Source organism: Sinohyriopsis cumingii, chromosome 18 (genome assembly GCF_028554795.1).
Source record: "Sinohyriopsis cumingii isolate HCF-2022 chromosome 18, ASM2855479v2, whole genome shotgun sequence".
Classification (NCBI taxonomy): domain Eukaryota; kingdom Metazoa; phylum Mollusca; class Bivalvia; order Unionida; family Unionidae; genus Sinohyriopsis; species Sinohyriopsis cumingii.
In genome coordinates, this window is record NC_142978.1 from 38,651,873 (window position 1) to 38,679,735 (window position 27,863).

General features: G+C 34.1%; 2 protein-coding genes across 4 annotated transcripts in view; one reads left to right on the top strand and one right to left on the bottom strand.

The window, feature by feature from the left end:
• Positions 1 to 8,776, top strand: part of LOC149776435 (natural resistance-associated macrophage protein 2-like) — a 117,812-nt gene extending 109,036 nt beyond the window's left edge. For all 3 annotated transcript variants that reach the window (XM_089940848.1, XM_089940847.1, XM_089940846.1), the window contains one exon: positions 1 to 8,776. Coding sequence is in view for 2 of the 3 variants with exons in the window: in XM_089940847.1 (XP_089796973.1) it covers positions 1 to 102 (102 nt within the window). In the remaining variant the exon portion in view is untranslated.
• Positions 8,653 to 27,863, bottom strand: part of LOC149776436 (dnaJ homolog subfamily C member 1-like) — a 26,297-nt gene continuing 7,086 nt past the window's right edge. The window contains exons 3-10 of the mRNA XM_089940849.1: positions 25,357 to 25,403; positions 22,666 to 22,837; positions 20,659 to 20,947; positions 19,382 to 19,518; positions 16,943 to 17,062; positions 15,399 to 15,462; positions 14,215 to 14,684; positions 8,653 to 13,148 (exon numbers count right to left, since the gene is read on the bottom strand). Of these exons, the coding sequence (XP_089796975.1) occupies positions 13,074 to 13,148; positions 14,215 to 14,684; positions 15,399 to 15,462; positions 16,943 to 17,062; positions 19,382 to 19,518; positions 20,659 to 20,947; positions 22,666 to 22,837; positions 25,357 to 25,403 (1,374 nt within the window). The 3' untranslated portion in view covers positions 8,653 to 13,073. The remainder of the gene's footprint in view (positions 13,149 to 14,214; positions 14,685 to 15,398; positions 15,463 to 16,942; positions 17,063 to 19,381; positions 19,519 to 20,658; positions 20,948 to 22,665; positions 22,838 to 25,356; positions 25,404 to 27,863) is intronic.

Below are 27,863 nucleotides of genomic sequence, written 5' to 3' on the forward strand. Positions count from 1 at the left end.
TGCCCTGGGTTCCTTTCCTATAAGTCCCATGCCACCTTGTTTCATGGAATAGAAGACCAGGTGTATCCAGACAGCATGGAGGCAACAGCTATCATACTGTAACTGGACAAAACATGCACATGTATTGCCAACATTTATTCAGCATTTTAAGTATGAATCAAAAATGGGTGCCAAGAAATAATGTTGTTGGTAGAAGCACTGATTGCATCTTCTTTATGGTCTTGTCTTCCTGCCGTTCAAATTCTTCTTTCAGAAAGCATCCTGGTTTTAAGGCTTTTTAATTCAAATATGGATGAGGTTACTACACTTGACAAAACTTCAGGCAACTTTTTCAAATACAATCAACTGAATCAGATGATTTTTTTAAGACACCATCATACTGTCATAGATTTAGTAGTCAAATGGACTTGCAGTGGTAGTCAAATGGACTTGCAATGGTAGTCAAATGGACTTGCAATGTTAGTCAAATGGACTTGCAATGGTAGTCAAATGCCATGTAGAAAATGTCACCCAGAACCGATTCAGGTGCACTTGAGCAGTTTCATCAGTGCTTTTGCTGGCTTACATGATTTCAATTCCTCCATTCTTTTGGCATAATGTACATTCTCATTTACCAAATATAGGTTGTATTATTCATAATAGTGGTAAAACATCTAATCTTACTAAGTAAGAAAATATAGGACACACGGTACTAATGGTATGGAAAAATGGGAACCAGCCTGGAAATGGGTGAACATAAAATAGAGTATATATGGGTTAGGCTGACCACGATTGGTTAATAATATAAGTTATGTTTTAGGAAAAAGATTCTTTTGACAGCTTATTCTAGTTGTAAGTGAAAAAAATAGAGACATTGTTCAGTTGATTGAATTTCATTCCTTTAACATTCTTGAGTTTTGAACACTCAGTACTAAAATTAGCACCTGACTCTTTGGTGCGGAATTGAAAGCACGTTTCAAACAGATGCAGGTCCAGAAAATTCCGCTGCTCATATCCTTTCCTCTACAAAGAAGCTGACATCCAGGTTTCATCTATACTGATAAATATAGGTTTGATCATGAGCACTCAAAAATTTTAAGTTATTGACTTTTTAATATCATGGTGTTTGCTTAGGTTTACTATGGGAACTGAATTAGTATCATGAGTCCTATAAAAACAGGTCAGATTTTTAATCAAAGGGAGGCAACTAAAATTTGGCTAAATGATTAGACTTTATAGTTGTTTCCCTTGGATATTTGACTACTGGTAGTACTTAAAACAGTAATAGGAAATGCTTCTGTTTTAGTCACCACAATAATTCCTCAACTAATGTTTTAAATGTTAATATATGTTAGCAAAGAAAATTTAGAATGATAATATCCAAGATTTATTTAGAGCCATCTATAATACAGAAAAAGACCATGAATAGCTATAAATCTATAGTAATGTGTCCTTCCATCCGATTATACCTGAATCAGTATCTCTTCAACCCTTCAGATTAATAGTGCTTTCATTCGCTGATTGAATACATCAGTCCTCAAGCTATATAAAGGATGTAGTTTTTCATGGCCACACAAAAGTGTATCCATATCTTACTAAAACATCTTTAGGATTTTAGTACTCATGTGATGACAAGGTCTTTTGATTTCAAGCAAATTGCTATAGATTCATCTGACCAAGTTTAGTGATGACAAGGCCAAGTGTGCTTATGGTATGGTCCTGCATCCATTGTGTGCCATCTGTCCATTTTACATAAATAATTTTTCAATTCTCAAAAGTCACTGGAACAATTTCAACCAAAATATGTCAGAGAGCATCCTAGTATGGTCTTTCAAATCTGTCATGTGATGTTGATCTGTCATCGGATATGACCACCATTACTAAGAATACAAAACTTACCAAAATCTGATAAAACCTTTAAACAACTACTACTCAGGAAACTGCTGTTCAGAATGAGACCAGACCACATCCTGGCATTATTGCCTTTAATTTTTTACAGCTCATGCTGATTCATCTCATATATGGCTGTTTCTAATAAAAGCAAAACAATCCTTCCATGACTTTTTCTTAAAAACTGCTGAATAGTATTTAACCACATGTGACAGAAACCATCTGGCTTGAAAGCCTTTCAATTTTCTGCAAATGATGTTGATTTGCCACCATCACAGAAAACAGGACTAAATTTTGGATAACAATTTAAAACAAAAATACTAATCAGAATTTGGCAAAAAGCATTCACATATGGCTACTGTAGCTGAAGGAAGGAACACCTTTAGCTGACCTCATAAACTGGTCAACAGAACATATCCTAGCAAAAAGACCTTTCAGATTGGCACAAACGATGCTGATGTGATCCAGTATGGCTGTAAATTACTAAAGCACCAAAACATGTTTATTGACACTGCCTTGTGTGTGGTTCTGATGTTGATATTAGCCAGTTGAGCAATGTCAGGCCCACTTGGACCTCTTGTTACTGTTATTATTATTATTATTATTTGTTGCTTGAAAACTTTTATGTAACTAGCCTCATAGCTTTTAATGAATTCTCCTGTAACTTGACAGATATCAAAGACAAGTTAACATGTGCAGATCTTTCTGCGTCATTACACAAGTTTTTCCAGCCTCAAGTTTTTGGGGGTATTTTTTATAAATTATCTATCTTGAACAGGGCAGAAATTATGGACACAATGTAAACATGTTCTGTCAATATGCCCAGATGACTGTTTCAGATGCCTAGGTGGTTAGAGATTCTGCCTCGGATGCAGGAGATTGTGGGTTTAAACCTCAGTCGAGTCATAACAAAGAATTTTAAAATGGTACTTGCAGCTGCCTTGCTTGGTCCTTAGCAGTAAGAGATTAGAGTTAAGACAGGTCAGCCTGGTGTCAGGATAATATGACTGTGTGGGACACGATGCTATATGTCTCTGGCATGATGCCCCAGTGCTAGACATCACTAAAAACTGCTACAATGCAGACATCATAGTGATATGACCGAAAAGTTGTTAAAGCTATGTTACAAATCCAAATCACACCACAAAATGATTTTTTTATAGTTTTTGTTTCTTCTTATAATCTGTTTTAAATGTTCTTTTCAATGTTCATACTTATATGGATGCATTGTACTTATTCAAGGGAAAGGGGTCGTCTGCTTTTGATTTCAAGCAAATTGCTATAGATTCGTCTGACCAAGTTTAGTGACGAGCAGATTTTGACCATATTTTCCAAGTTATGCGGATAATCAACAAATGTCTTGTGAACACTTTAGGATTCATACTTTTTTTAAAATTAGTTTCCCTGTGCTGGTAAGTTTCATTGCACTTAGGTTTTGGACAAGTTTGAGGATTAGTACAGTCTGATTATATTGAATAGAGTTATGGCCCTTGAGATTTATAATTGGCATCCAAGAATTGTGAACACTAACACATATTTACTTGGAGGGATTTTGTTGTTGTTACAATTCAGCTTGCTGTAAAACTTCATTTTGGAAAGATTTTGGATGATTTAAGTGTGAGAATAAATAATATTTTGACCACCTTTTATAAATCTGTCGTCTGTCCTTGACTGAGTTTGCATACTTGCATCTGACAAGCAAGTTTCAGTTTGTTTGCATCAGAGGTCACTCATCACCACTCCTAATTTTAATTTAATTTAGATTATGTGCATAATTAAGTAATGCTGTTTTTTTTTTTTTAAAGTGATATAGATTTATACCATGACGTTTACAAATGTTTCATACTTTTATTTAAATATTTGGTACAGGAGTTATTTACGAATGAGAGAACACTGTGGAAACAAAATACAGAGTTTATTTGCATAAAGAAAATATATTTCTCAGAAGAATGGATATTTTTGTTTTTCTAAGTACTGTATTGTCCTTGATTTTTCATATGCATAATTTTTTGGGTGTGTACAAAAAAGTACTGGTAAAAAAATATAAATTGTTTTTAAAAAAATCTGAGAATTGATATTGGATTTACAAAACGTTGTTAAGAATATCACAAGTAGCAGCATTTGCAAGCTGGTACTGGAATTCAGATCTGCAATTCATTCCATATTATCATGTTGTGCAATATGCAGTTTATTTTAACAAGATGTGTTATGGTGGTGGAGGTATTGCAAATATTGTCCTAACATGCAGTATTGTGTAACAAGATGTAAATTATTGAGATTTTGAAGATACTGTCCTAATGTGCAATATTGTGTAGTAGTATGGTTGTCCTGACATTAACTATTGTCTAACAATATGTGGAAGGTGGTGGAGATAATGAAAACATTGTCCAAAAGTGCAGTATCGTATAACTTGACATTGTCCTAACATGCATTGTTGTAAACTGTATTATGGTGACTACAGTAGAGGTACTGAAAATATTGCTCTGACATGCAGTATTGTGTAACAAGAAGTGTTGAAGTATTGGAAATGTGTGTGTGTGTGTGTGATTTGGATTTTTAACATAGATTTAATAATTTTTCGGTCATATTGGTAAAATGTCTGCAGTGTGGCAGTTTATAGTGATGCCTAGCATTGGGGCATCATACTGCAGACATGTAGCATAATGTCCCACCCAGTCACATTATCCTGACACCAGGCCGACCAGTCCTAACACTAACCTCTTAATGCTGAGCACCAGGCGAGGCAGCTGTTAATAACATTTTTGTAAGTCTTTGGTATGACTCTGCTAGGGATTGAACCCATGACATCCTGCATCCGAGGCGGACGCTCAAATCACTAGGCCACCAGAGCGGTTGAAGTATTGGAGATACTAAAGCTATTGTTATAATGTGCAATATCATGTAGTAAGATGTTTTAAGGTGGAAGAAGTAATTTTATTTTAATTATCAGCTGTTGTATCACCTGCATGAATTGATAATAAGACACAGATTTCATGTGTCTACTTGTGTTATCATCAGAATTTAGATTTTGTCTTCAATTTTTTAGAAAGGGTACATCCTTGCGTTTTGAAGGCAAGGTGTTTATAAACTTGATATTAATAGTAGTAGCAGTATTATTATGTCCTTGAGATATTTCTATAACATATACTGCCCTCCACCTGACCCCTCCCCCAACCAAGATTTAAAAAGCATTCTCATAAGAGTGGTTGGCCTCTTGATTTGCTAACTTGGAATGGGACAAGTATAGTTATGACTGCATCTACTGCTTCTTCATTGTCTTGCATTTTTCTGGAGTTATTAGGAATGGAAATATCATAAAACAGTCTACATCATCTGTGATTCGACTTTCATGAAATTGCACAACTACTGACTTTCTTGTTCATTTTTCTTTTAGAATTTGGGCAAGTAACAAACAATTAACTTCCCGGGAAATTTCTACCTGTTCCAGGGTACTTAATACCAAATTACTGTTTATAATAGAGCCTTAATTGTTGGGAAAAAATAAATGATATGGTCAGCAGGAAGAGGTAGGCACAAGGTTTACTTTGGACAGTTTATTGTCAGACATGTTATTTTATGATTATTTAATCATGTGAGGCCTTTGTTAAAGCATTTTACAATAAAACATTCTGTTAATTAGGGGGTCATCCATTTAGTACATATGCAAAAAATCTGGCAAAACTTGACCCCTCCCCCCATACACATGTATACTTTTTTACACCCCATCCCACCTGTGTACGTACGCTTGATGCACACACACCCAATTCTATAGAAAAGCCTATATTTAATCCAGCAGAAACAATAAAGGATTAATAATATTAATGTGTTTAACAAAACAGATAGTCCACCAACGTAGAATGTCTGGCTGCATCAAAGAAATAAGCTGCATAACTTTAAACAGTTCGTCTAGTGTCCACTAAAATTCAAACGCCAACTGATCCCAGTCGAAGAGGTTACGTATTAGACAAATTATTATCAAGGTTTCACCCCCACCCATCCTGTTTCCTATGCATACCTACATTATCAGTAGACACCCCGTCCCCTACGCAAGTGTATGCATTTGGGTTAACACCCCCCCATGCGTATGTACTTAATGGACGGCCCCTTAACCCTGATTATACAAGGCTTTTGGGATTTACCGTTCATCATGAATTTACCGTTGATCAACAGAATAAGAAATAAATTAACAGTTTTAGGGCTAAGGAATTTTATACTAATGCTATAGATAGTGTCTCCACTTTTATTTGTGTTGTCTGTACTAATATGCTTGTTGGTTTTAACAGTAATGATATTATTTATTTGACATACTCACAAATATGTTTTCTTACTCCTATTGATATGTGCTTTCTGAAGTGTTCAACTCATGACAGTTAACAAATCACCACTGATTTAATTTTTTTATGTTTTTTGTAAAATATTGCATTTTTCATTGGATTTAAATTCATGGATGAGGAGGTTGGTTGTATTGTCCTCCAAGATCAATTTTCTTGGAGTAAATTATAAGGCAGCAACATTTACCAAAATGTATAAATGTCTACACCGTTTGCAGTACCCTAAATGATAATGTAATCAAAACAATTAGAAAATCAATATTTCCCCAAATATGGTAGATATGTGGTAATGGACTGGTAGAGTTAGGTTGTCTGAATAGCTGACTGTCATTATAATGAGCACGCTATCAGGCCCGGCCCTAGGACAAGGCGAACGAGGCAACCGCCTTGGGTCCCGCACACCCTAGGGCCAGGCCTGCATGCTATGCATCATTCAACTTGTGATTGTTTCATTTGCTCTACGTATTTACCTCTTATTATGACAGGATTCAGAATGTAAGATATATCTCTGCTGAATAGATTGTACAATTTATTAAAACATTCTTGGGAGCGTGATATTGTTTCCTACAGCTACATACATCAACAGGATGAAAACAGAATTATTAAATTCAACCTGACGTACTGTCTGGCCTTGGAATGACTTTGTAGGATATGCGATGACAAAATAATCGTTTTGGCTTACAAACTTGAAATAGTATTTCTTTAAATAAAATGTTACTAACAAAAGGTTAAAAAATTCAGAAGTATAATTTAGTTTAAACTTTATATCAGCATTATCAGTAAATCAACCTGATGTTGTTGTTGTTGTTGTTGTAGGGTTTAACGCCATTTTTCAGCATACGATAGGCTATACATGGCGGCCAGTATTAATGGTGGAGGAAGAACCCGGGAAAACCCCGGAAAGAACCACCGACCCACGAGAAGCTACTGGCAAGCTTTCTCACATACCCACATTGGCTGAATCAGAAACTCGAACCCACGCAGACAGAGGTGAGATGGCAGTGATCCTTAACGGAGAGCACTTTAGACCACTCGGGGCCCCGTAAATCAACCCGATGTGTAACATTAATGTGTGATTCAACCAATTCAGCTCCAGCTTTTCCGAGTGATGCCACATTCGGTGTGAAAATCATAATACTTTAAGAAGAGAATTAACAAAAATATCCTACTATACAATCCCTTGAGCAGAGATGAGGAAATGTATCATTGAATTGGAATGGGTGGTTCCTGAATCACTGACAGTCACACAACTACTCATTTAACAAAATGTTTACAGGCAGTAAACTAAACTAAGACATTTATACATCAATGCTGCAGCCTTTTTAAATTTGTAGTTTGTAGCAACACAAAATATACCCGTGTTGGTTCTCCACAATTAATAATGATTTCACATTATGTACTTTTGATAGCCTGAATATATTTCATCATCTTTCCAAAAGATGATATATATTTATACCTTTTATCCTGAATTTACATATCATGTAGTACTCTGAAGCAGATGATTTATCTAGGGTTTTTTCCCAGAATTAAATGGAGGGAAGGAGAGTTGCATGACACTTTCGTTTAGAAAGATCAGCACCAACTGAATTTTAATTGAAATGATAAAGAAAAAAATGCTTGAAACAGTCTGTTACCCACACCTCCCATATTTTATAAGAGTACATGCCTTTCTCCCCCCTTTAATCTTGGAAGTACCCTCAGAATTTAAGTCAGGTAAACATTTGCTTGCAACCATGACATCACATGATACTGATGCTGAATCTCAACAGTGAATATTTGTTATAGTTTTACATTTTGCCTCTTTTAGTTAAAAAACTATTTTGTTATGAATACTTTCATAGTCATGTAAAGTACAAGTCATGTAGGCACTCAGATCTGACCAATTTAGCTAAAGGTGTCATATTTTGAGAATTACCTTTAAATGGTGATAATTTAGTTTATCTTACTCCTTGTCAGTCAGTATTCCTTAGAAGATCATCCTGTGAATGCCTTGACAGATTTTCATATGACAAATTAAATGTCACAGTATGTCTACATTTTTAGACAATCTCTTCCACTGAGAAAGCTTGATTGAATGTTGTGTGCTATGATGCATGCTCTCACAATGAAAACACCATATATTGGAAATGATTTTACCAACCACAGGCATTGGAAATGATTTTACCAACCACAGGCATTGGGAATGATAAGACCGAGCATATAATTTTCTTGACCCAATTTTAATGCTTGACCATCAATATAAAACATCATAGCGAGTCATATATTTTAGTCTGGAAGTTTTGTGATGACAACAATTGTGCAGATCACTCAACATTCAAGAATGGACAGATGCTGGTAGAACTACATTAGTTTTAAATTTCTGCACAGTTTTATTTAAGGTCAGTAAAGGTGCCTACATGAACATGTTGACATACCCTTTAGATAAACTTGATAAAGTAAAAGAAATGTAAACTTTGATTTAATAGGCTTGATATTTATTGTGTGACCAGAAGGGAAAATATGATATAACTACAAAATTGCTATACAATGTTACAAAATGAACATTCAATATGTTGCTGAATAAAATAAAAGTCATATAAGTAATTTGTGACTCTATCATGAACAAGGCAAGGGCACATTACAGTTGTTAGCTCTACCCCATCCTGCAGTTCCTATGTACATTTAAGTCAAGTGAAACTTGTGTACACAAATGTCACATCTTTGGATGAATTGCCATGTCAGAGATATAATAACACCATTTTATTAGCAAAGCATATAAATAAATTCATATTTTCTCTTGTAAAGTTTGGCACCCAGTGAGAAAAATGTTGAGATTATATTGAAAATTTCATCAAAAATTGGATGAATACAAGTTGAGTTTTCACAATTGCACTTTGTACAATAGTAAAAACAAGAAAAAAATGTGTTCACCATCAGTGAACAATACATACGAGATTATGTTATAACTGACTCTTATCCCTGCACAAGATTGTTCAGTGATCCATTTGAATTTTGAATTAAGAACTGAATGAGTCATTCCTAAACAAGTTAATATTGGCATTTCCTCAACTGTAATGAAAGTAGGAAAAGATGACTTCAACCTAATGAAATTATTATTTAGGGTTGTTATTGGAGGAATTGTACTACATGTATAAACCTCTGTAAGAATATACGTTCAAGGAGGGGATCCATTTCCTACAGACACATCTGTGTTTTTACCAGAACTATCACAAAAGTTATTTTAATGAAAACAAGTTTTGACTGTGACTTTATTTTATATTTCTGAAAGCACTCAGTTTCATCAAAGATGATAGATTGGACAGTAAATCCATTCTTAAACATCATTACCAACAACAGGCAATTTTGCCCCAGCACCGTTGCATCATTTTGTAGATGTTTTTAACCTAGAAGTATGTTAAAAACTATTTGGTTTGCAATAAATATTCAATCATTTAAAAAAAACTGTTCAGTACCCAAAGGCTACATACAAAAATTCTTCAAAGTATTTCTCGATACTACTAAATGTATATATGTACCAAAAAGAAAAAGTAAATATTCCAACTTTGTAATTTAAAATATGAGAACCAGTGTTAAATTTGTTTTTTTTAAAATACAGAAAAAAAGCAGAATAAGGCAGACAGGACCTGCATGTCAACTCCATGATCAAAGCAAATTTTAACCAAAAAGCTTCACAACAAACAGTTGACAATAACAATGCCAGACAAGTGCATGCTATGTCTTGCTTTCTCACTAACATGGACAAAATATGCAAACATCAATTTAAATGTAGAAGACAGCTTTCTGTAGTCAAAATATACCCATCCAATTAATTTACATTTAGAAAGATGGCCAACTCAAAATGATTCAATAACAACACCTAAAGCCATCACATCATTAAAGAAAGCACGTTTATCACAACTGAACTGTTAATTCAGTAATATCACACTGGTAAATTGTAGTTCCTTGCAGCATAACTATAGCTGAGACCTTCATCTGAAAGATGAACCCTGTCTTTTGCATGTTACATTGAGAATTGGCACGAGACACCAACATTTTTTTATATTAATTTAATATCTAATAATAATTAGAATATATCTTACTTGCAGCAAAATGCTGTGTTTCAACCACTCTCTTTTTTTCTTCTCCCTTTTGAACTGGCTGATACAGAGTCATAAAAAGTACACTGTACATTATAATTGGGGAAAAAATATCCCTAAGATGTACAAGTGTTGGTAAAAAGATAAAATGTTGATTTAGCTCGTCTTTAAAAAAACCTTAAAGAATTGTAACCACTTGTAAAAAAGAAATACCATCATACTTAGAAATTGTTGGTCCAACTGCAAACAACACAGAACTTGATCTGCAGTTGCATAATTTGCCAACAGATCAGGATCTATGTTGTTTGGTCTGCTGATTGCTTCTAACAAACTGCACTTATCTATCAGCATATTATGGGATGGCAGATCTGGGTCTATGCAGTTGGATCCGACTTGCATGATAGTATACACAGTACTGGGAGGTACTACTCAATCTGGTAAATCAAAAGATCAACATATACACAGTACTGGGAGCTACTACTCAATCTGGTAAATCAAAAGATCAACGTATACACAGTACTGGGAGCTACTACTCAATCTGGTAAATCAAAAGATCAACATATACACAGTACTGGGAGCTACTATTCAATCTGGTAAATCTAAAGATCAAAGTATATACAGTACTGGGAGCTACTATTCAATCTGGTAAATCAAAGATCAAAGTATACACAGTACTGGGAGCTACTATTCAATCTGGTAAATCAAAAGATCAACATATACACAGCACTGGGAGCTACTACTCAATCTGGTAAATCAAAGATCAAAGTATACACAATAGTGGGAGCTACTACTCAATCTGGTAAATCTAAAGATCAAAGTATACACAGTACTGGGAGCTACTATTCAATCTGGTAAATCTAAAGATTAACGTATACACAGTACTGGGAAATACTACTCAATCTGGTAAATCTAAAGATCAATGTATATACAGTACTGGGAGCTACTATTCAATCTGGTAAATATAAAGATCAATGTATACACAGTAATGGGAGCTACTATTCAGTCTGGTAAATCTAAAGATCAATGTATACACAGTAATGGGAAATGCTACTCAATCTGGTAAATCTAAAGATCAAAGTATACACAGTACTGTGAGCTACTACTCAATCTGGTAAATCTAAAGATCAAAAAAGTTTTACCCCACTTTTTAAAAACCCTACACATTCACTCATGATAGACAATTTATTAGAAATTTTGTGGGATCTACATGTATGAGATTTAAAAGCACCAAACTGAACTTGTCCCTGACAACTTAAAACCTAATAATTTATAGTAACAAATTTGCCAAGAAAATTCAATATTTATAGCTACTTGTATGCTTTCTCTGGCAACAAACAAGGTCACAAATCATGAAATAAATTCAATGACATTTATACACTTTTCCCTAAATTAAATTTCTACAGTATATTCTTATAACTGTTCCACTTACTATGAACACCATCAATCAATCATTAAAATTTACTTAAGAAAAATGTTTAGTACCTTAAGTGATAAGCTGCATGATTGCACTAATTTCCCCTCCCCCACAATAAATGAACCCACCCATCACAAATCAACATGTATGCAATAATCATAAATAGACATCATTCATTCTTTATGAATCCTTCACATTTTAAAGTTCATTACCATTCAGTACTTATTATGTAATTCACTGTCAGATCAGGTGCTAAAGTCAAGCATTTTCTAAGCATGAATTTAACTTGACTTTGATTAACAATCTCTAAAAGCACGGTATTAAATGCATTTGATATAGCAAAATTGACAGAAATTTCCAATTAGTATCGTGTTGTCTGGTGAAATCGCTAATTTTTTAATGCCTCCTAAACTGAAAAACCGTAAACATAATGGAGAAAGTGATGAAGATACTATGGGACCATCAACATCAAAATGGTTTGAAACAAGTCAATTTCATGATGGTTGAAATATTGACCATAGCTCTATGTTTCCGGCATGGAAATGTTCCATGTGCACAGAAGCTTGTAAAGAGAACCCTTTTACTATCAGCAAAGGTTTAAGTTTGAGGATATCAAGTCTGGTGCGACATTCAATTTCTTTACAACATAGGGAGGTCCAATGGGCTAGAACACATGGAAGCAATTTTGAGTTTGCTGTTCTGATCTAATTTCCAGGGGAGATAAGTCTCTAGTACTGACATTTCAAACTGGCTTGCCTAAGGAACAGATTGCACAGGCCAGTATGCATACCAAGTTTACTTGCTTGTAAGTAAAGTCAAACTGCAAAAAAAATAAAGATTCAGATCTGCCATAGCATAATGCACTGGCAGATCAGGGTCTAAGTTGTTTGTTCTACTGATTACTCCTAATAAACTGCACAGACTCAGATCTGTTGGCACATTATACAATGGCAGATCTGGATCTGTGCAGTTTGCAACTGGACTTGCCTTAAAACCAAGTGCATAGAGAACCTTCTGGTATGCAAATCTCATCAAAAGAGTCTGCCTTACCAAATGAAAATCCCTTTAAGAAAACACAACCTTTATGCAATTTTTTAATATCAAACAGTGACCTACAAATACATTCACAGCATCAACATATTTTCAAATTAATGTAAATCCAGTCTTTACCACATTACAGAAAATATTTGCAACATAAAATTCTTGCATAGCTAACTAGCATACACCAATAACAATATGTTTGTGCTAAATTCATAGTAACATTTATACCATTAAAATACTGCATGCTTTATCATATACTATCACGCTGTTTGCACATTAAGACTGATAATGCAATATATATAATATACAATAAGTTTGATTGACATAACATTGCAACAGTGATCAAGATGACTGTTGTTGTAGCTTCTTTTTCTTGACCAACTCAGCTAGGTATTTGTATCTGGCAGTACAGTCCTCCTGCAAATAATAAGAGGTTGGAGAAGCAGAAGGTAATGACGATGGCGATAACATGTATAATGAAAACATAAAACAATTTAATGATTAATTATTGATCTGATGAGTTTGCTTGTGAAGTTCAAACAAGAATTCTACCAAATGCAGTGTCGGACCTGTTACACACTGGTATAATCCAACCACAAGACCATGAAAAAATGTCACTGTGGTCGACTTTTTACCTGTGGTGAGAAGTCTCCCTAAAGATAAATGCAACCATCAAGTTTCATGACCAACCATCAAGTTTCATGACCATACACACAAAAGTGTCAAAGAAAGAACTTAATGTACTTAGCTGAGCGTGAAAATAGGTCACAGTGAACTCCATTTGCCTGTGAGGCCTCCCAAAAATATGTTTCCTATTACACAGGTTTTAAAATTAGGGTAAGTAGGAACGTTTTTTAAAAATAAAATAACATTATATACCTGAGAATGATATAATGTACTAATTGCTTCAAGTACTGGGCAAAACTTACTCAATTAGATGCACAAATCAATTTCATTAAAAAAAAAATTTAAGAGGGGTGAAAAAAGTGCTTTGATCATCAATGAAAAATAGGACTGTCAGCACACTGGAAATACACATATTTTTGGACAGGCCTGAGGAGAAATACCTTCACAATTAATACACACATCAAGTTTCATAACTGTTCATACAACAGTGTCAGAGAAACAGAGCTAATTTAAAAAACTGAATGCTGACCCCTCTGTTTACATCAGTGACAGCACATGCTTTGCAGGCATGACAAAAATTAGACTAAATTTCACAAAAATTAAAATTATACTTAAAAACAAACACAACTGATACTTTCTCTTTTACTGACAAAATGCAAACCATGAAAGTGGACTGCCTTAAATTTGTACTGTAAGAAGTAATTTACAATATTACTACTGAATAATCCAACTGGATCTATGATAATATCTGCCTTACAAATGGTATCACCTTCAACAAAGGCACCTAGTAATGAGGAAGTACTGTATTACTTTCATTGTCAGACTGCTTTAAAAACTACAAGTTTAGAATACATACCTTTGACTTTCCAGGTATATGCTCTGCAATCTTCTCCCATCTTTGGTCACATCCTTTGGGGTACATCTTTAATGCCCACTCTAAAATGGCTTGCTGGTTTTTTGTCCATAAACTAGCATCCTCTCTGCCATTTACTAGGGGACCTGCCACTTCATGGCTCAGTTTTCTTATCTCCCCATTAATTTTATCCAAATCGATCTCAGAACCAGTCTTATTTTTAGTTCTAGAAGAGGAATCTAAGGATGATTTGCTTGGTTCTTTGGCACTATCATAAATTTTGACTGGTTCCTTTGAAATTAGTATAGTCCTTTCTGTATCTTTCTGTGGTTTTGGTCTATGTCTTTTTCGCAAACTATCTTCTTTATTTTCTGTGTTATCCCTAACTGTACCATCATCATCATATTGCTCGTTTCTTGAAATAATTTTATCACTTATCTCGGCACTCTTCTTAAAGGTTTTTGGATTAACTCCTACAACAAAGAAAGAAACTTTTATTTTCAAGAGTTCAAAAAACTATTTAATACTATAAATACAAAATAGAAACATATCTTAGTAAACATCTTAAAGTTTTTGTGAAATCCATCTTTGTATAAGAAATTAAAATATGGCAGTGAACTTTCAGTGATTAGAATTATAAACGTGCTGTCAATGGGAAGAGAAAATGTGGAAGCATGTTTACCATAAACAGAAAATTATGGTATGGTTTCATTGTTTAAACATTTACATCTGAGTGTAAAACACACAATTTAAGTTTGTAGAAAATTGGGAATAAAATAATTCACGCCATTAAGTGTCAAAATAAAAGAAATTAAATATGCTATATTTTCCAGAACCATACATTTTCTAATAGAGTATGGCACATACTTTGGAGTGATGACATTTTGAGCAAAAATGCAAACTTTACATCCATGAACAACCCCACCATATGATATTAAAGCAAATATTTGCTGTGATACATAACGCTAATAACACGGCCTTGCAAAAAATATTAGAACAGTGTTTCATTATGAGCAAAATTAATTTCCCAAATTTAGCAAGAAAGTAAATATGTGAAGATGTCACTTATTTTAATATTATTACATTTTCAATGTGTAATCGGCTTACTGGTTGTCATGATGTGCTGAAATTTACCAAAAATGAAAACTGATGCTAATACATAATTTATATTATTTCAATAAATGTACCTTGTACAGTTGAACTAAGATTCATGACGTAGGATGCTTTTACCTCTTTGGATTTGGCTGTTACCTGTGAAATTACAAACAAATGATTCAAGATCAAATAAAGCGTTACTTTTTTCACAATTTATTCTGTATTATATTAGTCTACTCAACACTGAACACAGAGATAGCACAAAAACAATATCCAACAAGATAAATGTGGGTTTATGTCATATACAGGGAATGGGCACTAAAGGCATTTGCACATTATTCACCTGAGACAATAACAATTTCATGTACTTTACCTGTCACTCAATATACAGTTTTAAGCATTAAAGTAAAAATATTTACAATACAATTCGGAAGATGCAAAGATAATCTACATTATTATAAGAACCATTCTGTATCCCTGACATTATTGCATACTATATATGACACCAATATAATGATCAAACAATTTAAACAGTGATAGTATTGTACATATGGGAAACAAACCTCTGCTCAAGCAACAGCACCACCCTAGCCAGGCACTCATCCCCAATACTGGATGGACCAAGGTCAAAGGTATGGGTGGGCAAGAAATATCACTTGCAAGGTGAGACAAATTTAACATTCAGCCATGTACACAACCCCTTTGGATTTATATTTAGAAATACAAGGTATATACAGCAAAATATTATTTGAAATTGACACCTGTGCACCAAACAAATGAAAACTCTTATCCCTGGATCCCACATTATATGTTTGGATCCATGATTTATATAGCTAAAAGCAATGTAATGAAATAAGTTTCGACACTACAGTTTCTTCACCGGAATGGAACCCATTCTGTAATGGCATGTACAAGAACTCATTTGCATGCCATGCAGAATTTAAGTCTCTCTCTCTCTCTCTCTCTATGTATGTATGCATGTATGTATGTATGTGTATATATATATATATATATGGCTTCCAGTACACAAGAGGTGACAATCACGCTAAATAATTGTTCTCACAAGAATTCCCAAATTTTATGATATTTGTAGACGTGATACATGTGTGAGTTTTTGAAAATGTATCATATCAAATATGCATAGAAAACAAGATGAATGTTTGAAAAAGATGACTCTATTTAGAATTAAAATGTGAACCAATAAGGTCACATACATGTTCCAACCCATGCAGAAGTGCCATTTACCTGCAGACCTTGGTTCGAATCTCTGTACAGTACGCATTAAAAATTCTCTAACCTGTATGATAGTATTATTTGTATTATAACAACTAATATCAGGCGGTTTTTGTGCAATTGTGCTAACAAGGTTTTCACCAGAAAGTAAGAAAAGTTTTACTTCAAGATGCCAATTTGATATATTTGCATAAAATTTAATCAGGTCATCTACATATGCATACAAACATGCCTAACCAATATTTTTGATTATCAGTAATCTATTGCAAGTGTATGCTGGACAGTCGTACCGATATGATTCCAAAGACGGACTGATGGTCAAATGGATGGATGGACGAATGGGACCTAATACATTTTTTTTATAGAAAGGTGTATTTTACAAAGGTTGGCCTCAATTCAATACCTCAAGGACTGGCCTGCCCACCATTTCTGCAATTTTTTCCCATCTATTGAGTGTTCCTCCAGGGAATTTCGCCATAGCCTTAGCCAGCAATACTAGTTCCTCCTCACTCCATTCACCCTCCTGATGAAAAAGAAACAATCCTCATTCAACGTCCTATTCTCAGTCAGAAAATAATATTCACATATATTGCTGTGGGAAGGATTTTTACATTAGAACCCAGGATACACACCTTAACTGGAAGACCTGCAGGTATGAATTGGAGTCAGCTTTTAAAACTTACAAGGATAAATATAGGACAAGGACATCCTGTAAGTAATGACTCACACTACAGAGAGGTCTGGCAGCAATCTCTCTCTCTCTCTTTTTTGTAATGAATCATCTTTTGAAGAGTGATATTCTGAACTTCCATTTTTTTCACACTAACTGTACAAAAGGTTCTCAAAAGTTATACCAACTACACTCTTCATGGCACAGAAATTGACATATGGTGCTAAGTGAGTGGGCCGAGATGGTGATGTGATGTGATTTGGATTTTTAACGTAGCTTTAACAATTTTTCAGTCATATTACTATGATGTCTGCAATGTGGCAGTTTACAGTGATGTCTAGCACTAGGGCATCATGCTGCAGACATGTAGCATGATGTCCCACCCAGTCACATTATCCTGACACCAGGCCAACCAGTCCTAACACTAACCTCTTAATGCTGAACTCCAAGCAAGGCAGCTATTAGTACTATTTTTATAAGTCTTTGGTATGACTCAGCCTGGGATTGAAGCCATGAACTCCCACATCCGAGGCGGACACTCTAACCACTAGGCCTCCAGGATGGAGGAAAGGTTTAATGGTATTTCATGAAGCCAGCTGGCATGGAGTGTCATTTTTCACCAGCCCATGACAAAATGAAGCAATTATATGCAATAGTGTTTATTGGCACCTCAACACAATAGTGGCTTTATGACAAAAACTAAGAGTAAAGTTCAAACAACGTAAAAATTAATATTTGCACTAAAACTTCAGGAAGATAAATCCTTCCAAATAAATGTGAACATGAAGTAAAACAAATAAAGAAAAACAGTAAAAAAAACTATAAAGGTAACACATGTGAAATCCTTAAAACATATGGTCAACATTTGTTAAATAAACCACATTCCCTAAAAAAAAAATCCCAGATTTTCTTAGGTGGAACATCATCATACAGTTTGTTCATCAAGTTCTCATCAAAATACTTTTGTTTCACAAAGTGGAAGTCAACACACTTGATGTGAAAAATTCAGAGTACTGTCCATCATAATCCTTAAATAAATCTATTGTTGAAATGAATCAAACAGTGGGAAATTGATTTGAGGGCTAATTCCTATATTCAATATGACAAAAACAACATTCCATATGAAGACAAGAAGTTAATTGTCAAGGACCATAACTCAGTTCAAAATGAAGTTAATTGTCAAGGACCATAACTCAGTTCAAAATGAAGTTAATTGTCAAGGACCATAACTCAGTTCAAAATGAAGTTAATTGTCAAGGACCATAACTCAGTTCAAAAGGAAGCTGATGAGACTAAACCCTTCAAAGGACATCTAATTATATGAAGCTATGTTCATAACATATTGCATCAGAATTCACTGAATCATTCTTAAGCAGTGCCAGTTACAGGCAACATCCCATGTGAAGATGGGATGTTAACTGCCAAGGGCCATAACTATACAAAGTTGAGTTGATGAGACATAATCCATAAAAGAAACATCTAGGTCAATTAGACAAAACATCTAGGTCAATTAGACAATGTACAGATTAAATTACATCAGAATATGTTGATGAGCTACACAAGTCAGCTCCATCAAAATTGGACCCAAAAAGATGAAGTCATTATAAGACACATCTATTTATAATAGGCAATTTACCTACCCAATCATATCCAATTATGTGTAAGGGTTGCTGAGCTTTGATACTTGCATTAATTTTCTGGATACCAATTTTTTCAGAATTAGAATTCAATGAAAATTTTAGTAGGTAAACATTCCTTCATGATTTAAAAACATGGAGACATTTTCTAACTACAAGTGAGATATAACAAAGTAAACAATGCTGGACTTGCATAAATGATGTGCAATTTTTGGCATTCAGTTGATTTTTGCTTTTTTTTACTTGGTTTTAGAAATTGGTGTGAATCCTAAAAACTTCAATTCAAAAACTGTTGGCCACTACATAACATACATGATTATATGCAGAAACATTCTTGATGCCCAATAAGATAATTAAACTGAATAACAAATTAATGAGGACTGTTTTAGTCAGTACACCCAGGAGACATCTTCAAATTATGAATTGCTCACAATCAAACTGATACAATAGATAACAATCCAAGCATCAATGGTTGTGTTCAGGCTTTACAGCTTCACAACCTTAATCATTTGTCATTTGCAACCTTCTAATGTACCTTTGCAGTTTGTTTCATGTTTACTTCAGAATCCTCTTGTCCATGCTGGTCCACCATACCATATATTACAGGGGTGTCATCAGAAACGGTTAACTCGGGGATCTCAGGCTTTGGTTTCTTCTTTGGCCTTCGGGGTTCTTAGGAACAAATATCAAAATTAGAACCATGTTAATACAATGTGTATGCAAGATTAGAGTTTTGCTTGAAAAATATATATAAGACCACTGCTTGCATTTAAAAACTAAGGAACATTTATATCAAATTGTTATCATGGCATGAACATCTGAATGGATCATCCACATGCATTAAATATGCCCCCCCCAAATTATTTGACTAATTAAGTCCCAGAAGTTTATAAAATGTGTTTTAAAAAATTAACATTGCTTTTTTTGGCCTTAAAATCTAAGCTAGACATAGATGCATACAAATATGCAGATTTCAATTGTTTGTGTGCAATCCTGTTGAAGAGTCTCTAAGGACAATGTTAAGTGTAATAATAACCACACCCATGAATGAACGAAGAGTTAATCAAAAGTCAACGCTGTGACTACATAAACTCAAACAAATTCCCATAACTATCAGTGACAAATAAAAAATAAAGTTAATGATGCCTTAGTTGTCAATACTATACCAACTTTACAGGAGAATGGGTATAATTATAAGTTTTGATGAATAATGATAGACAATCCAGTGTTAAAGCAAATGCATAACATCTGGCATTAAGAAATAGACCTCCCATACCCTCCTTGTTGATGTTTCATTCCAGCTTCAACTGAATAACATCTGGTATAAAGGGCAGTAATCAGGAGTTTCTTTCTCTTGTCTATACCATACATAACTGGGAGAGACTACACTTTTCGTCTTCCTGCATGGGCTGGATGATTTACGGGAAACAGAACTTATTTCCTAAAGTTAATGTGATCTGGGAATACAGTCAATGGAGAAACAGACAGAATAAAGTTTATTCACCACAACAGGAACTGCAGTGGCCCTAATATTTTGAGCCTTCCTTAATTGCCTCTACACTGACTGATCCCAAATCTGTAAATCAATGAAGTAACATCATACATTAAAATCTGATTAATTATGCAAGAACCACAATGACATCTATGGCTAAAATGACCTTGACCTTTGACCTTTTAACCCTCAAATAGATATCTTCTACGCAAGAGTTTAAATGTAAAAGACTGAAGTAAAATCAAGTAAACAGCTGAACAACATCTTGTAGATTTGGTCCAGAAATAAAATATGTCACATTAAAGATCAATAACACTGACCCATTGCCTGCTGAAGCTCTAATTCTCTCCTCTCTTCTTCCTCCCTCCTTCTCTGCTCCTCCCTTTCTCTCCTGGCTTCCTGAACTGACCTGATATAGTCTGGTACTGATATCACTGTTAAAAACAGGAACTGGCCAAAGGTGAATGGCCATAAGTCAAGGATACGGGGCTTGTGAACTTCCTCTAATTTTTCTTGCAATATTTCATCCATAGTTTCATTGTGAGTGGCTTGTTTACTTCCTTTCTTTCCTTTTCTTTCCTTCTTTTTCTTGGACTCAAATATTTCCATCTTTAAAAGAAAAATTTGCTTTTCGATATCAAAGAATGTGTATTTGATATCAGCTCCAATGATAAAATCCATATGACTTTTTTAAAATTTAGAAAAAGAAACAGACTTGACAATAAAATGTTCACTTCACAAGTCCATTATGTACAAGTCTACTGACAATATAAATGGATAAGACTGGTATAAAAAAAAAAGCAGTAAATCTGAAATTTAACTATCCCCTTCAATATTTTTAATCAATTAATTAGGGTCTATGATACAACTCCAAGTACACAGATAGTGAGAACAACTGAAAATTGAATCCCATTAACTCAGTCACACCCATATTCCTCAAGCTTGTTACAGGCTTAAAAGTATACGGTAGTCATCACAGTAATAATATATCTAGATATAAACACCCTCAAAATGACCATCATTATATACATATACTTTGTCTAATGAATCTTTTGCTAAAATGAAGAATTCCAAAGTTATTTATTATCACAAGCATCCTGTATATAATGTGGTTACCCGCTAGAGAACATATCAATATATCACTGTTCCCTCTTATAACACGGTAATGAATTTCATTGAAATTGCTCAATTTGTTTAATTATTACAGCTTATTTATTTCACTTAATTTTAGTTCTTCCCTGCTAAGAAACAATTTTTAATACATTTTCACATCATTAAATACCTGGGGTGGGGCTTGTGTTATTAATATGCTCATCAGTCTTGAAACATACCTCAAAATAAGACAATCTGCCGTATAAGAAAGGCCACTTTTAAAGCTAGGAACAGCTTTATATAAATATATTTAAATAACCAGTTTTTAAATATATCAAAGGTGATTTATCTTACTACATTATTATACAAAGGTTCTTCAACCTTTTAATCTAAAATCAGTTTCTTTTTAAAAAAACAAAAGAACAATTAGAATGACCAAAACCTTGCATTGAACAATTGGAAGAAATTGTACAATGGGGGGGGGTGTGTGCAAAATATGTAGCTTACTGCCTGCTCACATTCAATCGCAGAGGCAGTTAAATCCTTTAAGAAAATGTACATGTAATAATTAAAACCTACATATAAACTGTAGAACTCAGTGTATGACCCTTTCTCTGATTGGTACAGACAAAGTATAACACTGATACAAACTTGGCTAACTGCCCTTTCTCTGCTTGGTACAGACAAAGCATAACATTGATACAAACTAGACTAACTGCCTTTCTCTGCTTGGTACAGACAAAGTATAACACTGATACAAACTTGACTACGTGCCACATTTTTGCAGAATGACCTGATTATATAATGGAAGCAAAAGTGATTATCTGTTGCTAAGCAACACTGAAGACTTTGCTTCAAGTCAATACAAAAGTGATTATCCGTTGCTAAGCAACAATGAAGACTTTGCTTCAAGTCAATATAAAATACAATTATTAAAGGAATGAAACAATAATAATATATGCAGTAAAATCCTGTACTTTTTAAAATGTATTTTAGTAATGTCTGTGTTGATATGTTTGCTTGTAAATAATTCTTTTCATGAAAGACAGAAAACCCACATTAAGATATTTTCCTACTGGTATTTTATTTTACTTTGTAAAGGATAGGATCTCAAAGATCATTAGTTCCGCTCAACTAATTGACTATCTTTAAATAAAAACATTATTAGTATTATTATGTGAGGATTGTATATCCACAAATTATTTAGATCACACAATTTACAAGTTATCACACACCAAGGTGATCCTGCGCTCAATATAGATGGACCAAAGAACAAGGTACTGGCCAACTGTAATAATGATGCACAGAAGTCCCATCAACTCCAAAAGTCCCATCTTCCGGACCCGTCTGAAGTAGAAGACTGGTTGTTTCCAGTCTGGTAATCCATTCTGAAGGACATTATTGTACCTGGTGATGCAAAAAGGAAATGGAGTAGTGATTGTGGCTGTAGCAGCCATATTGGATGTGTGAGTGGCACCATTTTCATTTAGAAGCAATTAGACATCATAAAAAGTCTCTTAGTGAAAACTCCTTGTTAATATCACATTTTGTTCTGGATTAATAGCAATAAAAATCTGGCCTGTATTTGCTCAATTGCTTACCATACCTATTAAATCTTGCCTGCACATGACCCATTGCTTGCCATCCATCTGGCCTGCACATGCTCAATTGCTTACCGACCCTATTAAATCTTGACTGCACATGACCCATTACTTACCATCCATCTGGCCTGCTCATGCTCCATTGCTTACTATCCCTATTAAATCTGGCCTGTGCACGATTCATTGCTTAGTCTCCATCTGGCCTGCTCATGTTCCATTGCTTACTGTCCCTATTAAATCTGGCCTGTGCATGAGTCATTGCTTACCATCCATTTGGCCTGCTCATGCTCCATTGCTTACTATCCCTATTAAATCTGGCCTGTGCATGATTCATTGCTTTGTATCCATCTGGCCTGCACATCCTCCATTGCTTACTGTCTCTACCCACTTGGCCTGTCCATGCTCCATTACATACATCCATGTTTAAGAAACTTTATTACATTAATACTTTATTACATTAATACTTTAATCTACATAACAAATCTTATTACTGTTGATGCCATTGGTAGTTTAATCTACATAACAAATCTTATTACTGTTGATGCCATTGGTAGCTTACTGTTGGCTATAGTAAAACTGATATGGGCCAGTTTGGTGTTCATCATTGTCATTTGTTTACAATTTGATTCTACATACCTTTAAATGGCAATTATTCACTTTATTTGGATCCTAATAAAATACATGGGCACTTTTGAATGAGATCAAACTAAAGGTGTGATACAGTACAATCTGGATTGAACAAGATGCGATGTCGCAATGAAGTCTACATATGCTGATAAACAAATTCATACTACCCTATACTGTGATGATTTGACTCAACGTGCTCTTTTCTTGACCAAGTATAGTACCTTGCCACCACTGTAAAAGTCCATAGCAATCAATAATTTTAGTCTGGAAGTTTATTTATGACAGTTAAGGTGCAGTGTATTCAACTGTAAGTATTCAATAGACTTTGGTTAAACAAAAACTAATATTAAATTTTAAGACACCAATTTATATTTAAGACATGTAAATGCACATACATGGCATGTATGACTTATACTATAGTATAGCCCAGACAAAAAAATAGCTTTTGCCAAGACACTGCAAAACACTGAAAGTTGCATATTAATGCCACAACACTGCATAACTATGATGGTTGCATATTAATGCCATGACACTGCAAAACAATGATGGTTGCATATTAATGCCAAGACACTGCAAAACACTGAAAGTTGCATATCAATGCCAAGACACTATAAAACTATGATGGTTGCATATTAATGCCAATACACTACAAAACACTGAAAGTTGCATATCAATGCCAAGACACTACAAAACAATGATGGTTGCATATCAATGCCAAGACACTGCAAAACACTTAAAGTTGCATATCAATGCCAAGACACTACAAAACACTGAAAGTTGCATATTAATGTCATGACACTGCAAAACAATGATGGTTGCATATCAATGCCAAGACACTGCAAAACACTGAAAGTTGCATATAAATGCCAAGACATTGCAAAACTATGAAGGTTGCATATTAATGCCAAGACACTACAAAACAATGATGGTTGCATATTAATGCCAAGACACTGCAAAACAATGATGGCTGCATATTAATGCCAAGACACTGCAAAACAATGATGGTTGCATATCAATGCCATGACACTGCAAAACAATGATGGTTGCATATCAATGCCAAGACACTACAAAACAATGATGGGTACATATCAATGCCAAGACACTACAAAACAATGATGGTCGCATATTAATTCCAAGACACTGCAAAACCATGATGGTTGCATATTAATGCTAAGACACTGCAAAACAAGGATAGTTGCATATCAATGACAAGACACTGCAAAACAATGATGGTTGCATATCAATGCCAAGACACTACAAAACAATGATGGTTGCATATCAATGCCAAGACACTGCAAAACAATGATGGTTGCATATCAATGCCAAGACACTGCAAAGACCTGATAGTTGTTAGGAAAGAGTGTCTGATTCTCTTCATTGTCGGTTGGGTCTTGACATTTGTGTTTTGTACAAATCAAAAAGTCATTAACGATACAATATATACTCGCTTATAAGTCAAGTCTGACTGCAAACTTCACAGACCCAGAACTGTCATAGCATAATGGGTCAGTAGATCTGGGTCTATGCCGTTTGTTAGGAAAAATCAGTATAATAAGGAACACAGATCCTGATCTGCATGCACATTATGCAATGCCAGATCAAGATTTAGTCCGCAGCTTGATTTTGACTTATAAGCAAGTATGTATGATATTATCCACAATTAAAAGAAAATTTTACCTGAGGGACACATTTACTCACATCTCTCGTTTCTTTTCATCCTTGAGAACTTCAAAGATGGAAACCAACTGAAAATAGAGTGTTTAAGTTATCAGTAAATGGATTAGTTCCTCCGTTTTCATTTTTAATTATGCTTTATCGCTTAAAAGTTAACAAAGATATGCTAGTTTTTGACAAAATGCTAAAATAGATCATTCTGCTGATGGTAATCAACATTACAGTACAACTAAGCATTCTATACATAAAGTATTGTTAATGCATACATAATGCAAACAGTTAAAAAGTTCTACTTAGGCTGATTTTGTGCATTATGATCAAATTTACTATCATGCAATCAAAGCCTTAATTTAATGTTGACATACTTGCAAAAAGTCAACGACAGAAAACATGAGTTAAGATGTCAAGCTGCTATTGCTTTCTGAATGATATGCATTTTCTAATAATAAGTAAAACTCCTTAAAAAATACAAATTCAGAAAATTAGGGTAAAACAAAGCTTGTCTAGGCCTTGAATCCTTTATTCCTGTCTACCCCAATAAGATCTTCTCTGTAAGGTAGTCTATCATTTTTTATAAGGAATACCAATTTTCAGTAAGGACATGTGATCTGATGCCAGGAAGGCAAATATTAACTAAAATGGTTGTAAAGTAGTCTAAGACCCAAACTACCTCCAGTACAGTTTCAAAAACTGCAGTTCCAAACCCCATAGATTAAATGGCTTCTTGTTAGATCTCATTTTCTTTTTTAATTTCACGTGGCATGAAAGAGCAATAATCTCTAACAATATGAGACATACTCACATTGTGTGAAATGAAACTGTTGCTTTTCCTGCTTATTTACCAAGAATCTGAATATTATGCTTTATACTTCTGCACTGATTGTTTAAAATTTTAAGAGACTGACTATCTACTTTGCCTTCAATACATTTTTATTGATTGCACATTTCAAGAAAATTCAAGAAGCAACAGCTTGATAATGCCGGTGTTCTGCATGAAAAACATGGTCAGATTCAAAGCGTCTGAGGTTCCCTATAAAACCCCAAAGAATCGAATATAAAACCCCAAGAATCTAATATAAAACCCCAAGAATCTAATATAAAACCCCAATGAATCTAATATAAAACCCAATGAATCTAATAGAAAAACCCCAATGAACCTAATATAAAACCCCAATGACTCTAATATAAAAAACCCAATGAACCTAATATAAAACCCCAATACATTTAATATAAACCCCAATGAATCTAACATAAACACCAATGAATTTAATATAAAACCCCAAGAATCTAATATAAAACTCCAATGAATCTAAGATAAAACCCCAATGAATCTAATATAAAACCCCAATGAATCCAATATAAAACCCCAATGAATCTAACATAAAACCCCAATGAATCTAATATAAAATCCCAATGAATCTAATATAAAACCCCAATGAATCTAACATAAAACCCCAATGAATCTAATATAAAACCCCAATGAATCTAATATAAATCCCAATGAATCTAATATAAAACCCCAATGAATCTAATATAAAACCCCAATGAATCTAATATAAATCCCAATGAATCTAATATAAAACCCCAATGAATCTAATATAAAACCCCAATGAATCTAATATAAATCCCAATGAATCTAATATAAAACCCCAATGAATCTAACATAAAACCCCAATGAATCTAATATAAAACCCCAATGAATCTAATATAAAACCCCAATGAATCTAATATAAACCCCAATGAATCTAATATAAAATCCCAATGAATCTAATATAAAACCCCAATGAATCTAACATAAAACCCCAATGAATCTAATATAAAACCCCAATGAATCATAAATAAAACCTCAGTGAATCTAGTATAAAACCCCGATGAATCTAATGTAAAACCCCGATGAATCTAATATAAAACCCCAATGAATCTAACATAAAACCCCAATGAATCTAATATAAAACCCAAATCTGGATCAAACCCTAACAAGCCAATATTTAAATTGGACTAAAACAATTGTATTTTCATATTTTTTGCTATTATTCCATAAGTACATAATTTTAGGGCCATTTTGGCAGGTCTACATTAAGCCTAATCATGTAGTCATACATATATAGTTACAGTGGAATTGGGTAAAAGCATTATATTTTCAAAGGAAAGAAGAATATCTCTTTCATGCTTAACCATTTGATTCACAAATAAATAAGTAATTCTCCATCATTATCTTCAACTAGGTAAAGTCTGTTGTCTCCCTTAATGACTTGCTCAGCTGGCATTTTTGTAGGATGACTGATCATACATATATATATTTGTCTCACGTATTATCCTATCCCCCTAAAAACTCAATGGTTGTTCCTAGCACATGTACTGTTCAATCTGGTGAAGCTGGTTTATCATGGTCCTTTTATGGTCTAAAAATGCAAACTTAGACATGTCTATAAATCAGACTTCATTTTTTTTAAAATTCAAAATGCTTAGCCAATATTGGTATGTAAGAAAGATGCCAGTAGCTTCCTGTTAGGTTGATGGTTCTTACCAGG